The sequence below is a fragment of the Pogonomyrmex barbatus genome, unplaced genomic scaffold, assembly GCF_055798465.1.
Source record: "Pogonomyrmex barbatus isolate J1 unplaced genomic scaffold, ASM5579846v1 scaffold11, whole genome shotgun sequence".
Classification (NCBI taxonomy): domain Eukaryota; kingdom Metazoa; phylum Arthropoda; class Insecta; order Hymenoptera; family Formicidae; genus Pogonomyrmex; species Pogonomyrmex barbatus.
The window spans coordinates 2,997,197-3,012,007 of record NW_028297107.1 but is presented as its reverse complement, the minus strand read 5'-3'; the positions used below and the strand labels follow the sequence as shown (position 1 = coordinate 3,012,007).

General features: G+C 38.4%; 1 protein-coding gene across 4 annotated transcripts in view; it reads left to right on the top strand.

The window, feature by feature from the left end:
* Positions 1-14,808, top strand: part of Axn (protein axin) — a 28,782-nt gene extending 13,974 nt beyond the window's left edge. Inside the window, exons 3-9 of one of the 4 annotated variants that reach the window (XM_089071079.1) lie at positions 8,993-9,148; positions 9,338-10,145; positions 10,526-10,690; positions 10,895-11,547; positions 11,627-11,943; positions 12,010-12,299; positions 12,376-14,808. In XM_089071079.1, the coding sequence (XP_088927205.1) occupies positions 9,061-9,148; positions 9,338-10,145; positions 10,526-10,690; positions 10,895-11,547; positions 11,627-11,943; positions 12,010-12,299; positions 12,376-12,502 (2,448 nt within the window). In that variant the 5' untranslated portion in view covers positions 8,993-9,060 and the 3' untranslated portion in view covers positions 12,503-14,808. Of the gene's footprint in view, positions 1-8,992; positions 9,149-9,337; positions 10,146-10,525; positions 10,691-10,891; positions 11,548-11,626; positions 11,944-12,009; positions 12,300-12,375 lie in introns of all 4 variants that reach the window. The other 3 variants (XM_089071078.1, XM_089071081.1, XM_089071080.1) reach the window with 3 other exon arrangements.
* The last annotated feature ends 3 nt before the right edge of the window (positions 14,809-14,811 follow it).

Below are 14,811 nucleotides of genomic sequence, written 5' to 3'. Positions count from 1 at the left end.
CGCACATACGAAAAGTAAATGCGCTCTTTCGTTAGCGTAGGCTACGGTACCACGATGAGTGGAATCTTCGATATCTCCATCATCAGATCTCTCGGTATCCGATTCAGAAGCGAAGAGGACGTTTACCTGTCCCAGCACGAGCGGGTTCTTCCTAGAAACATCTCCGTTCTGAAATGCTGCTATCTTTCGCGGAAGTCTCTCCCCCCCTCCCCTCCTCCCCCTCTTCTCGTTCCTTTCCGTTGCGGAAAAACGTCGTCGGATGTAATCTCAACCCGGGCCCTAATTCCGACGCAGCGAACATCCTTTATGACATAAATATATGGCATTGAAAATCAAATTTGCCGAGATTACCGGCTCTCTATTCCGCTCCGAGACGTATCGAGTTTATTACGTACTACTACGAGCGATTATCGCGAGTGCTACTTTCTCGGGTGAGAAAAAGATTCCGAGTTTACGTCCGCGTTTTTCATTTGCGGGGCTGTGCAAAAAGCGCGCCGGTCTATAATTAGAATTTCAAATGCCACGCGGGAGGAACACGCGGGAAAAGAGGAAAAGGAGGAGGACGGACGGATGCGCGTTCATCGGGCGTTTCGCGAGTCCGTCCACCTCGTCGGTGACGGACCGTTCGACGCCGCGCGGCACATCGGACCCCCGGTTATCCGCACTCCGGGACACCCGTTAGACCCGTGCGGCGCGACGAGGGAAGGGCCCCGGAGAGTCTCAAGCGTGGCGCGGCGAGTGAGCGAGCGAGCGAGCGAGCGAGTGAGCGAGGCGTTCCGAAAACCTGTAATTACGGACCCGGCGTACATCAAGCGGTGCCGCCGCCAGTCGCCAGCCGCCGGCCGAGGCCTACGTCTTCCGTCTCTCTTTTTATATCCGTTTCTTTTCTCCGCCTTTCTCTTGCCTCGCTCTCGCGCGCTTCTCCGCCGTCTCTGCCTCTCCATCCTCCCTCCCCCCCCTTCCTGCGTTTTGCTCCGCAGGGCCGTACTTCTATAGGACACGTTGAAGCGCTGCCCTAAACGGTCGTTTTTATAAACTGAACATCTCATAGAGATATTGCATAGATAGTTGCAATTTATTAAATTAAAAAAAAATTCTTGAAAAATTATAAGTGTAAAATAATTACAAATTATTCTTAAAAATTATAATTGTAGAATATTTGATTGTACTTAAACCGTACCGATCGATTGTACCGACAATGTTACAGTTTTATTAAAGTAAAATTAATAAATTGTATATAAAATGTATACGATTTATTAATTTTATATAATATATTGCAGAATAATTTTGTGTGTGTGTGTGTGTGTGGGGGGGGGGGTGTGTGGGGGGGGGCATCTTTAATACAAATTACATTTCTATTATTATATACTATGATATATAATCGTAGTATCTTTTATTTTTCGGCAATTACGCAAGCTATTTCTAATTTTTAATTCCTGGCAATGTATTGACAGCAGCAAAGGTGAATACAACTGAAAATATTTGAAAATATCATAAGTTAAGATTATCATCAATATATCATCTGTCATGCGATAAAATTTTTGAATGTTGATCGATTACGCTTAAGAACATAAAGAATTATTGAAGACCTGAAAACTATTTTATAATCACTCCATACATTAACAAAAGTCATTCAAAAATCTTGTCATATAACAAGTGAAATATTATTAGTCTAATATTTCACTGGTTGTCCGAGATTTTTTAGACGTGTTAATTGATTGCAAAAGAAAGAATTTGCAAAGATCTGAAAACCTATCGTATAGCCAATCTACATATTTGAAAAATCTGTCGTAAATAAAATATTTAGTCATAGTACGGCACTGTTTCTCTCTTCGGTCTCTTTTTCTCCGCTTCTTTTCTTTTCTTCCGAAAGTACCGCCGTACCTGCGCCGAGGGCCCAACTTACCTATACGCCTCTCTTACTCCGCTTCTCTCGCTTTTCGCTCGTACTTTCTCTCACTGTCATTCCGTTTCTCTTCATCTTCTACTCGCTATTGAAGATCCCGTCGTTCTGAATCTTTCCGGTCCAGTTTGAGCGGCATTTCAAGCTCTAATTACGCGCAAGATTTGATATTTCTTCATACAAGTCGTAACCGTACATGTAACCAATCATAATTTTCTTAATTAAAAATTACCAAAAAGTTCTCCAAGAACTTTTATTATATTCAAATAAAATTTAAATAGCAATTTGTATTGATTACGTCGATTGTATGGATTACGTCGTTAAAACATCGAAAATAATAATGAAACGTCGCGCCAGGTGAACGGACCTTACATAACTTTCGTCACTTCAGAATCACTTTAGCGCAGACTAATACTGTAATTTTGTTATTACTTTGGCGAACGTGGATCGGAAGAGTGTATATCGATACCCAGAGACGAGAACAGAAACTCGCGGTTTCCCGAGGGACTCGCTTGTCGCGACGCACAAAAAGCCGGCGTGTCAGCGGCCGCATAGAGAGGTGTATCGCCGTATGGCCTTTAAGATTCCTCTGCGTTCGCCGATGCCTTTCTTCTTCTTCGCTCGCCGCTCGCTCGCTCGCTCGCTCGCTCCTTCATCCGCGTCTCTCGCGTTTTTTGAAAGAATCTTAATCGCTCGCGCCGATAAACGACCCTCGCGAGAATCGGGAGCGACCGACCGGCGCGGCGGCTGGCCGCAGCCCGTTCTCGCTTCTAACGTTTTTTTCACCCACCGCCCTGTCGTTCCCAAATGTCCGGTACCCTCAATTAACATTCGATGCAAAAATATTTTTGCCATAATTTTAACTCTAAAAATTTGTATTTATACAATTATTTGTATAATTTATATTAATATATTTTAAATATTAATTTAAATATTCATTTATATTTAATATATTTTAAATTTATATTATTATCATCGATAAATGTTTCAATCTTAGAAATTTAATTTTATTGCAAACTCTTACATTTTTTCATATTGTTTAAATAATATTAGGAATTTAGAAAGGAATTTAGAAATTCGAGATCTGTATCTTACGTGGCGACGCATTACTCGTACGGGATAAATAAGAAAAAAGAGACATCGCACTGTGACGAGGAATGAAAAAATGATCACTTGAATCGGGAAATTTGCAGAGAAAGCGGTGGAGAGGTTTTGCGGTGAATTGTCGCTCAAGTGGCTTCGGATGAGCAAATCATTTCGATGGTCCTTCGCGAAACGGCGATTTCAAAGCGTTCTTGACAATCCCGTTGCTGTGCGACATCTCCTTATGGCAAAAAAGGGCCATAGGGCTTTGGCAATTCTCATCTCTTTCCTTCTTTCCGCCTCCTTTTAGCCGCCGATTCCCTCGGGAACGCGAGATTTTTTTTTTTTTTTTTTTTCATGAATCAACCAATCATGCGTGATGCGTGTCGCACCTTTCGAAGATGGGAATGCCGTTTTGCATGCCATTTTAGTATAAATGTGACATGAAATGTATATTGAATTATTGGAGTATTGCGCACATGGAACTTACTATACTATATCTCAATGTGTATAAAATTATGATATTTATAGAAAAATAATAATGCCAACTTATTTCTGCACTTTTATCAAATATTACTTCCGTTAGGTTATTTAAAATTTTTAAGATTAATTTGAATAAATTACTTCCAGAAATGGAGATAATTGTTTTAAAAATAAAAACTTTGCAGAATAGAAATTTCTATAAATATTATAATACACAGTCGAAATAAAATAAAATAATTTATTTTTAATTGTCACGATGGATCTTCTATATCGAATTAAATCTTAGTTCAAATGGGAAAGAAAAAAATAATATTATACTATACTAAAAATAATACTAATAATATTTAGTGTTAAATTTTTTGGGGCTTCATCAGGTATTTTTTTTTATTTTCGTTTCATTAATTACATTTCATCGACTGTAATTTGCAATCGTGGAATGTGGCACGGTTAATCTCGCCGCTGCACTTTTGTCGGTCGGTAGATAATGGCCCTTTATCAGTCTTGGAACTTACACGGCAACGATCGTCTCTGAAATTATATGCCAGCGACATTGCGATACTCTTGATGATCTCATGATTTTCGACTGTATCACATCTCGCGGCCTTCTTATCCGCCCTTATTTTTTTAGAGGCATAAGAGGCGGATCTCAGCTGATCATCACACATAAGCTTAACATTTTTATTTACATAGAATTTAAAAGAGAATTTTTTTTTTGCAAAGTTCGTAATCCAATAAGTGCCAATTTGATAAATAATTACATGTCAAATGTTATTTGTATGCACATGAATATTTGCACACAAAAAAATTCGAAGATCAGATATTCGGTGACGCACTTTTATTCGACGTGCCACGCTTTTGTTCCACGTGTTCACGATACAAGTTCGGATATCGACGGTGACCGGAAGCCGCGATTTCTTTGTGCCTAGAATCGGAAGTCACGGAGGCGTGAATTTTAATATCATTCACGTAGAGAAGGGGGAGAATTTCTCTCGCGGATTCTTCGCGGTGCACGAGGGAAACCGTGCATATAGCACGCTTCGGCAAATCTTAATATGTCACCTAACATGTGTCCCTTTTATACTTTCGCGGTATTTCTCCTTCGCATAACCGACGATAATACCGCGTCGACCGCGCGAAACGGACGCGATTTCACGCTGGACGAACCGCGATTTTATTATAGAATCCCCAAGCGCGAACTGAGTATTTCAAATCTTCTTGGTAGTACCCCCCCCCCCCTCATGTGTGAAATATTGTCAGAAATGTAAAGTGTATGTAACACATTTTGATTGTACACGAAATAAATATTTTATTCGACGTTTAAATACTGAAACGCATTCTTTTCTACGATGAAATGAGAAACAACTAGTACTAAAAATACAAAATCAATTGATTTAAAAAAATTTACAAGAATCACGCTGTCACTGATTTTACACTTTTAATTTTAACACGAATTAGGATTGAGACCAAAAAAAAAATTTATCCGCGCGCAGTAATTTTGTTGGACTATCATTTAAACATAATAATAATAATAATACTACAAAATTTTTGCTTTTCTAGTAATTCGAGTGCCGTACACAATAATTTTGAGGGCTTCACAAAATTATTTTCAAATTTGTATTTAGTGAAACATTTAGATTTGCCAAAAGTGTTTTTTCCATGCAGAGTTGCCGCCAGACTGGAAAAAGTCATTTCCAGTCCTGGAAGTACGAGGGTTAAGGTCATTAATGATAAAACGGGGTGATAGCGATGGTGATGATAGTGATGGTGGGGGTGGTGGTGATGGTGGTGGTGATGGTGGTTGGTTGGTGGGAACACACAGATAACCATTTCGTAATTCGTTAGCGCGCGCCGCGAAGCCTAACTACCGGGCGCGGCGCGAAATATAATAATTTTAATTTCCACCTTGTGCACGCTTCCACGCTCCCCCTCGCTCCTCCCTCATTTTATGCCTACCTAATGACGTTCGTCGTTGTAATTATTCGATGGAGCGCCGCGACCGCTAACATATAATTAAAAGAAAGTGAACGCACGAACTATCAGAACGACGACACCGCGAATCTTCTCCTTCCCCGAGAGCTTCGTTAAATCTTAATTCTCATTATTCCCGATTCGCTTCCTTCCTTACGCAAATAGGTCTAAGCGAGCGAACATGCTTAATTTTTTTTTTTTTTTTTTTTTTTTTTTTTTTTATGGAGAATTGAAAAGGATTTATCGGAACTTTTGAATTTTTCTTGAAAGTTTAATGCGAGCTTCTTGCTGATTATTTATCATTATTTTCATTTGTCAGAAATTTCCTAAGTCTAAGGAATTTTCAGAATCGCATTTTTACAAATTTCAGAAAATTTTTAAAAATTTTAAGTAATTCTTTTATCGATTATATTCTCTTGTTATTTCATCGATTTTTAAAGGTTTAGATCCTTTTGCAATCGCGATTTTTGAAAATTTGAACATTCTGGAAATTTTAGGTAGTGAAACTACTTTTCCGGAACTTTGTCGATATTCGTGGTTTTCATTTTCATCAATTCGGAATCTTTCTCAGAATTCTAATTCTTAGAATTTGAAGCTTCTTCACTCATTATGTTTTCCTGATACTTTATTAATTTTTGTGAATTTTTATTTTGAGATCTAACTTTGAAATTCTTACAATTTTTTCATCAATATATTCAGCAAGATATTCAATATAGGATTCAGACATCTAATATTGTTCTTCTTTCTAAATTTATATAAACTCATTCTTGGCTGTCAATTACGGTTATATGTGCCGTTATATTTTTAACAGATTTAAAGCGATTTAAAGCCAGAACTATATTTTTCCTCTTTATAATAAATTGATAAATTTTTAAGAAGAGTTAATTGACATTAATGAATACAAAAATTACATCTAAAAATGATTTTAAATATTAAAGATATTTTATATTTATTTCTACCTGTATAGATTAATTTTAACCTCGATTTAATTTACTTTTATCTTTTCTTCATTTCCAGAATTAGAAAAAAAAAAAAAAGGAGTAAACATACAGAGATTAAAATTACAAATGTCACACGAATGTTTTGATAGTGTTTCATTGGCATGCTCGAAGTAGCGGCTTTCTTTATCTTGCGAGGGTAAAAACGAGCTCTTACTCGCGTAATCGAAAACGATCGACAGGACAGATTTTCCTTCGAGCTTCGAATTAATGTCACCGTAGATGGCGACACCGGTTTGACATACTCGGGATATATTTCGAGTTACACGTTACGATTTCAAAAGATCTCTACGATCGATAATAATATCGACCGATCGAATGTGGACTCGTGCTTGAGGCGGGTGGAGGGGGCGGAAGGCAATAGAAGAAAAGAAATGCGATTCGGGGATGCGCGTCGGTCCGCGGGAATTGTGTCTCGTGAGGCTCGTCTCGCCACCACGAGGATATTTCGTCGACCAAGTCGAAAGCGTCGGTCCGGCCGCCCGAGAATGAACGCGGGGAGATCGTCGAACAATGAGGGGATGTCTGTAATAGAACTGATACGGCAGGGAAAGCCTCTTAAGTTAATACCTCGTGGCCGCAGTTGCTGACAAACATTTTCTTTCCCTTTCATCGGGGGATATATCGCGTTTCGCCAGTCCACCTTCGGCTCGTTCGGAAGAGGTACGATCGCAAACGGACCGAGGAATTCGCCGATTATTACATTCCCCAGCATTTGAAAGCGTTGCGAATAGCGTTCCGAGATTTCTTTCTCTCACCGACCATTCACTGGTAGCCTTAATAAATTTCGCTTTCTTTATTCGTTGGCGTAGAGAAGAAAAGGATGTGTATACAGATAAGTAAATTATTTTTAGAAGATTCGATCAGGTATTCTGTTGCAAATTGAATCCAAGTGTGTGATTGTATAGCAGATTAAAATGACGTGTTCTTAATATTGAAATATTTTTGTATAACTTTTTTAGGCTGTATCTCTTGATTTTGAATGGTGGAATATGTTTGTAAACAATCCTGTGAAAAAACAATTGGTGTCAGAAGTAGGTATTAGAGAATCTTGGTATGTTCTCAGTGAACAATGCGAGAAAGCATTCCAGCGAGATATTTTGCTGGAAGTCAGAATCGACATAAGCTGCAAGGAGTCTAGATGTTACCCCTACCCTGCCTATCGTCTATATCAGTGTGGCTTCAGTCCTGGTCAGGACGCAGCCTTGATTCAGTATGCTTCCAGCAGTGCTATCGAAGGCATCGAAAGCATCTCAAGCATATTCTTTGTAATCTAACAAAGATTTAACAGTGCATGTATTATCGGATCGATTCACTTTTTGTCAAAATCATAATAGATTTTTGTAGACCTTAACAAATTTGAGGGCTGTCTGCGTTAGACTCACCATCAAGATGGTATGTACTCTGCTTCTTTTTTGATTCAGGTAAATGTGCGGTGGAGCGAGATGATTGACTATGACAGGTTCTCATTTCATATTTCTGCCTTTGTATGGGTCAGGATCAAGTTTCCACATTCATTCGAGAGAGCCTCTTCTCTCAAATAGCTCTATGATATTGATAGCACTGTGCGAAGATTATTTCATTGTAGATTATCAAGAACTAACTTGTGTTTTATATATTTGGTGAATATATATATATATATATATATATATATATATATATAGAAAGAGAGAGAAAACTTCTTCTGTAATCAATATTATGTATGTGTTATGTGTATCTCAAGTTTTTTAATGTGATTTGTGCTGTGATATGTGTTGCGCTAGTGTGGTGAAAGCAGTTTCTGTGAATTAATTATGTATACAGGGGGTAATATCTCTTGTTCGAGTAGATAGTTGTACATTTGCTGCTCAGACTGAAGTATGGCCCATATGAGGCATATTTCAATACCCTGTCATAACAAAGGGGCAGGCCCTACAGGTATAATAGCCTTTTCTTCCCCAGATTGCCTTACCTTATAAACCTATTAATATTTTTCCGCTGTGTTAGAGCTTGATTTCGGTTAATAGAAGATATTAAACTCGCAATGTTGATCCGAACATTTTCAGAACTGGTAAGAACATTCAATAGATTGCGTTATAGGTTTTGTCGATCAATACCATACAAATGGTCTGCGCAATAGGGGTTGTGCATATATACATGTACATACAAAAATGCATCCCTCTGCGCAGCTTGCCAGGAGATGGTCTATAGTTTCTCCGCTATGCTCCACCCTTAAAGTTCCTGACAACAGAAAAACCTCCCTTAGCTGCTTAATTGAGAGATATGACTCACCACAGAGCTCGATCGATCCAGCTTCCCAGATTTCACTCCTTTGTTAGCGGTGTACCACCCCTGCTCTTCCATAGAAATATGAATGTATTAAAATCAATAGCATTTAGAAAATGTAGTTGTCAGATATGACTTAATTACTTAATTACTTTAATTCCACTTATTAAATGAATATACTCTGTCATTTAATCTTGACAGTTATTTTTACTTTTTATACTTTAGCATAAAAATACAAAATGTTATAACATGTAAGATATATATTATAAAATGTATTTATATGTTGTTTCAGGTTGGGACTAACCATGTCCACTAAGAGGCATCGCGGGCGAAAATTAAGTATAGATAATAAAATAGCACATGAAGGTCGTAATAGATAGGATGAGCGCATCTCGGCAAAACGAAGCGCGTTGCTTCAATGAAAACTCTCCCAGGCCGCCAGTGCCAGGTAAGATAAAACTTTTATTAAAAAGATAAAGGAAACTATATATACACTTTAAAATCTAAATTCTTTCAAAACCAGATTCTTTAAATGAAATCAAAAATTTCTTCAAATATCTTTACATAAAACTTTGATATGTTATCTTACAAAGAGAATATATTAATTATGTCTCTCTAACAAGAGTACATTTTTCAGGAGAGGAAACTGGAAGCTATGTCAGCCGGATCCGTCCACAGAGTCCTGCTCTGACACCAAGACGCTCTTCTTTCGCGACACTACAAGCCTCAGGCGGTGGTTGCGATGTTTCCGCGCCGTTGGGATTCGAGCCCGAGGGTTGTTGCGGAACCACTACCATGGAGAGCAATTCGCCCCCTGCTTATGCACGGTGGGCAAGAAATCTGCACTCCTTGTTAGAGGATCCGGAAGGTTTACAGCTGTTCAAGAGATACCTAATTCAAGAAGGGCATGTGGACCCGCTCAATTTCTGGTTTGCTTGCGAAGGCCTCAAGGAGCAGAAGGACACGGAGAAGATCTCGCAGTTGGTGAAGCTCATCTATCGGAGGTTTTTTCTCAAGTCGCAGCTAACTATACCGGAGGATGTGATGAAGGAGGCGGATCGGCGAGTTAAAGAAGGTCGCGCCGATCATAAGGTGTTCGACATCGTGCAGCTGGAGGTTGAGCGGCTGATCAATGAGACGACGTATCCCAACTTTCTTCAATCTGATGTGTACCTGCAGTATGTTCAGTCTTGCCAGAATCCCGATTCCGGCGGTTGCCCGAGTTCGGGTTCGGGTAGTCGCGAGATGTCCATCTCTTGCGGACCCAGTTTGCTGCCCACCGTACATGAGGACAGCGAGTACATCAGCACCGGTTGTATACACATGCACAATTCGCACTCGTCCGGCGGAACACCCGGGGAACTGAGATTGACCAAAGATATGCTGATGGCCACTCAACAGAGTAGAGCGATGGATCTACGACCGAGGCCAGAAGCATACGCCGGGTAATGCCATTTTCTATGAAATTATCGAGTCTTAGGATATCATTCATCACTTGTATAGTACGCTTCAAATCAATCCTGCGATGAATGCCTTAACAATGCTGTTTTGTCCCTTTTTTTTTTTTTGTTTCTTTGAAGCTTGATGTGATGAAACTTGCATAATCTGAATTATATCTTAAGTTTATATTTTATCATCGTTGATTTTTGGAACGATAAATGTCTCCGAAAGATTCGCTATTCTCTTCCTCAATAACATTTTTGATAGTTTGTTTACATGCAGAATATGCAAATTTTTTTTTATTTTTTTGTTTGACAGATAACCCAATTTTTTATTTGTCTTTATTTAGTTGTTTTTCTTTTGCTGTTTTGCGTGGCTCTTATAGCATTTACTTGCAACTTGGGGCTAGTCCGTATCACATGCACGTATCCAGATTGCACGCACAATATTCCTCCTACAATCCAGTATCCAGACAGGATTCTGAGCTTCAGAGTTTAAGCAGTGATGCACGTACCGAGGCGGACAATGTGTCCCTCAACGACGGATCCGTGTAAGTTCTCTCTTTCTTTCTCTCTTTTTAATTTATGCAGCGTTTTTGATTTTGCGTTTGAGATGGAGAGTGGAATTTCTCTCCAACTTTTATCTTGATCATGAAACATTTTTTTTTTTTTAAATTCACCTTGCTTATTATCAAACTAAATTAACGTTGATACTCATTATTGATGTATATTTATTTATAATTTATCATCAGCAGTGACGGGACGAGCAGTAGACAAAGGAGCAAGAAGCAATACAGCAAGCAATCTAGTAGGGCAATTAAAGAATCCGCGAATATAAATCGCGAGTCCATGGCACATCACGTTGTCCCACGAACTCAGCGTATGGCGTCCCCGAAACAGATGTCGACGAAGCAATTCGCGGAGATGCTCACGCAGAAACTGGAGATTCTAATACGAGAGCAAAAGGCGCAAGAGAAATTGGAAAAATATTTGTATCAGGAAAATGATACCTCGGTCGGTAACGACGCGTCGGAGGCTTGCGGAGCTTCCAAAACTTTAGGCGACGCGTTGAAGGAGAAGTTGTCGATGGAGGAAGACAGTGATCAAGCGATTCTTGATGAGCACGTATCTCGTGTCTGGTCAGATCAGACACCATCGAGATCTCCTAGACTCTCGCCCGAAAGAAGACGTCCCGCACATAATTATCCACGGCCTTATAAGCAGAGAAAAGAGAAAGACGTCGATTCCACGTTCTCGGTGGATAGCGGTAATATCCACGACTTCCAAGAGAGTAGCGATCTTGTTGGGGCTGGCTCTATGAGTTCATTAGGCTCACACCTACCTAAATCTAAATCTGTGCCATCCGATTACGCTGATTCCCTCCACAAACAGGATCTTTATGTTCAAGGTAAGTAAAATGGTAAGATGGATGCCGCGTGAAAATTAAACTATAATCATTCAGTAAAATATTTTTTTTTTTTTCGCAGGTCACGATCAAAGATTCCGAAGGTCGGACGTGACGAGACGATCAGCCACGAAAAAATCGATGACAGAACTAACGGATAGCGGAGTGAGCGTCGTCAGCGATGGACAGCCTTCCATAAATAAGGATATTCGTTTGATGCCTCGGTTTAAAGAAATGGACAAAAAGGTAGATCTGAAATATAGTAGCCGCCATGGCAAGAGATATGGTTCTCGCAGTGGATCCTTAGAAAGGCCAAACAGAGAGACTTGGAGCATGGGAGTGCCTGCTCAACCGTTCGTTGCTGACCCGGGAATGCCACCTTTGACGCCGCCACATACGGTAAATATGAGCTATTTCACTTTCTTTTTAATGAAGAGACATGTGTATCATAAAAATTTGTCATAGGTCATACAATTAGAGGAGACTTGTAGAAGGTTAATGGAGGAAAACAAGATACGCACCAGTTGTAAGCAACGACATCTCAACGTTTCGAAACAGACGTACGAATTTGTGTCGCAGAATCAGCCATATGCCCAATCCAATCAGTCTACCTTGAGAAAACCGAAGCAGGACGATTTTACCACTGTTGTGTTCAGTTTTTGTGATGAGCAATTCCCTTACAGAACCAAGATTCCTGGTCACAACGTTACATTAAAGCAATTCAAAGAGTATCTTCCGAAGAAAGGGAGCTATCGGTAATGCTTCGTTACTTATCGATGATCAAACTATTTTATGAATTTTAATTAATTTTTTTTTTTTAATAATACACAGGTACTTCTTCAAAACGGAGTGCGAAGATTTAGATACGAAAGTCATACAAGAGGAGATAACAGACGATACTGAAGTTCTGCCATTGTGGGAGGGCAAAGTGATGGCGCAGGTTAAGGCGCTCGAGTAATAGACTGAATAAAAGAAAAGAAAAAACAAAACCGAGCACGAAAGATGCGTATTCTGACCAAGTGCCGCAATAAATATTATTTAAGAAATCCGCCATTAAGTCAGCAAGCCGACGCGCTCGGTATTTATACATATATACATATTAACGCTTGTCACGCGGCCTCTTTCTCGTAATTGCCTAAGAAAGTAGTTTTAATCGATGAAAAAAGATAAAATATCGAGTCGAGCAATATCGCATTCTGTACGCGTGAATGTTGCAGAAAAGTAAGAAAAGAACGGTCTCACATCACTTCTGTTGAATATTGGTAAAACGTCGTAAACTTTGTTCACGTTATAAATATATTATACGTTATAAAGATTTAATTTGGTTTATTTTCTGCTAAAATATTTTCAATAAAATCATGTCGTAAAATCATTTATTGTGCAAAATCCTCGACATTACTTCAAGAATGATTCTCAATTATTTCATCAGAGAGATGTTGGATTGTTTAGTTTTATTGACAAAAGCAGTAAAACTAAATATTCACTAGGTTGAATTGTAAAACCAGAAATTAGATCGAAGTAAGACAGAACCGTGCTTTTCTCTCATTCTTCGTTTTTGATTGTTTAAATAAATGTAAAACATTTTTACATTTATTACAATGTAAAACATTTTTACATTTGTTATAATATATATTTTCGTATCTATTCAAGCCAGAAGAAGAGGAGACGTTCTTTTTTTTTCTTAAATTCATTAATTTGTCAACGAATTTATATCGAATTTACATGGCGGATAGCTCGCGCGACTGCGCTTTATTGTACATAATTAGTTTGTAACTAATGATGATGATGCTATGCATTTTTATGTCGGTACGGGTTTTGCCAGATGAAATTATTAATATAATTTTGCCTGACACGGAAATCACCACTTTCACGGGATAGTTTGGGCAAGAGCGGCAACAATATGTCGAAATAGCGAAGATATTGTGACAGATTAAATAATTTCTTCCTCTCGAAGACTTCCCATAATTTTCCAAACGACTGTACAAAGGTTCGCGTAGTTGATCGCCTTAATAAGGTCATAGGCACTAGACATTACATAGGAGAGAATAATTATTCAAGTGCTATAAAGTTAGCACCTAAAAAAATATATTACGTATATTCTATGTAAATATGAAACGATGTCTTATGTAGATAATATACGTAATGTATTTTACGTATGTGCGATACAACATGAAATTGAAAACAAATCACGAATCATGTTTTTTCTCCCCGTTGTGCCACTTATTGTTACCGTTGCATCACCGTCATCCATTTCGGCATTGTGAAATAAGTTCACCATGCGTAGCCTAATACACGGCGATATTTATAATATACGTCAACATGCAGTTGGCATGGGGACGATGAAGAAAAGAAGAAAAGAAAAATCATTAGCGTTTAGATTGTAATAATGTTTGTATCAGGTGCGAAAATATGTGCCTTTTTAGTGCAGTAAGATCGAGATAAGTCTAAGAGAGAGAAGGTTAAAAAATATTTATAAATTGCAGTACGGGGGCCCAATCCTGATAGGAAGACGATTTATGTAAATTGATCGGATATTAAAACCCATATTATTATCGGCGAGAACATCAAGTTCTCCTTTTTCTTTATTTTTAATTGTCTTCCTGGTCTATCAAAATTGATTATAGCTTTGTTTAACTCTCAATCATACTGTTCTTCAATTATTCAAATTCTAATCTTTACACACGTGAAGTCGTGCAAAGGATTTGTAGATTCTCGCGTTGAAATGTTCGATTGTATATTCTGATAGAAATTACAGTAGTGTAAAAGTGTACTTCATCTATCATACATCTCTCGATTTGCAAAAGAAAAGTATTGTATAAAAATTAAATCTTATATAGAAGAAAAGAAGAAGAATAAAAGTCGGAATCGAAAAGACTAAATTATAATACACTACAGTACAATGTAAATCCGTGAAAAATGCCGTTTTATGGGATGGCCCTTGATCAATGGTTCGACTTTATAATTTGCCGGATCTCGCTTTCTATGCGTGATCCCCGTGGAAAATTCATTCAAGAAGAAACAGAAACGATATATTCTGTTTATTTAAGAGTAAATAATTGATGAGCGTTTATTTGAAAACTCGATTGTGTCTCCTCAAGCTCGTCGCTATCGAAGACGCGATCGATAACAATTTTTAATTGTACGTAATTGAACATTATATCACGAACGTTAAAGTGTTCCTGTACCTAATTAATTAATAACGATTATTATTGTATATCAAAAATATTGAGAATAATAACGCGATTTTCACTGGATCAAACAAAATTC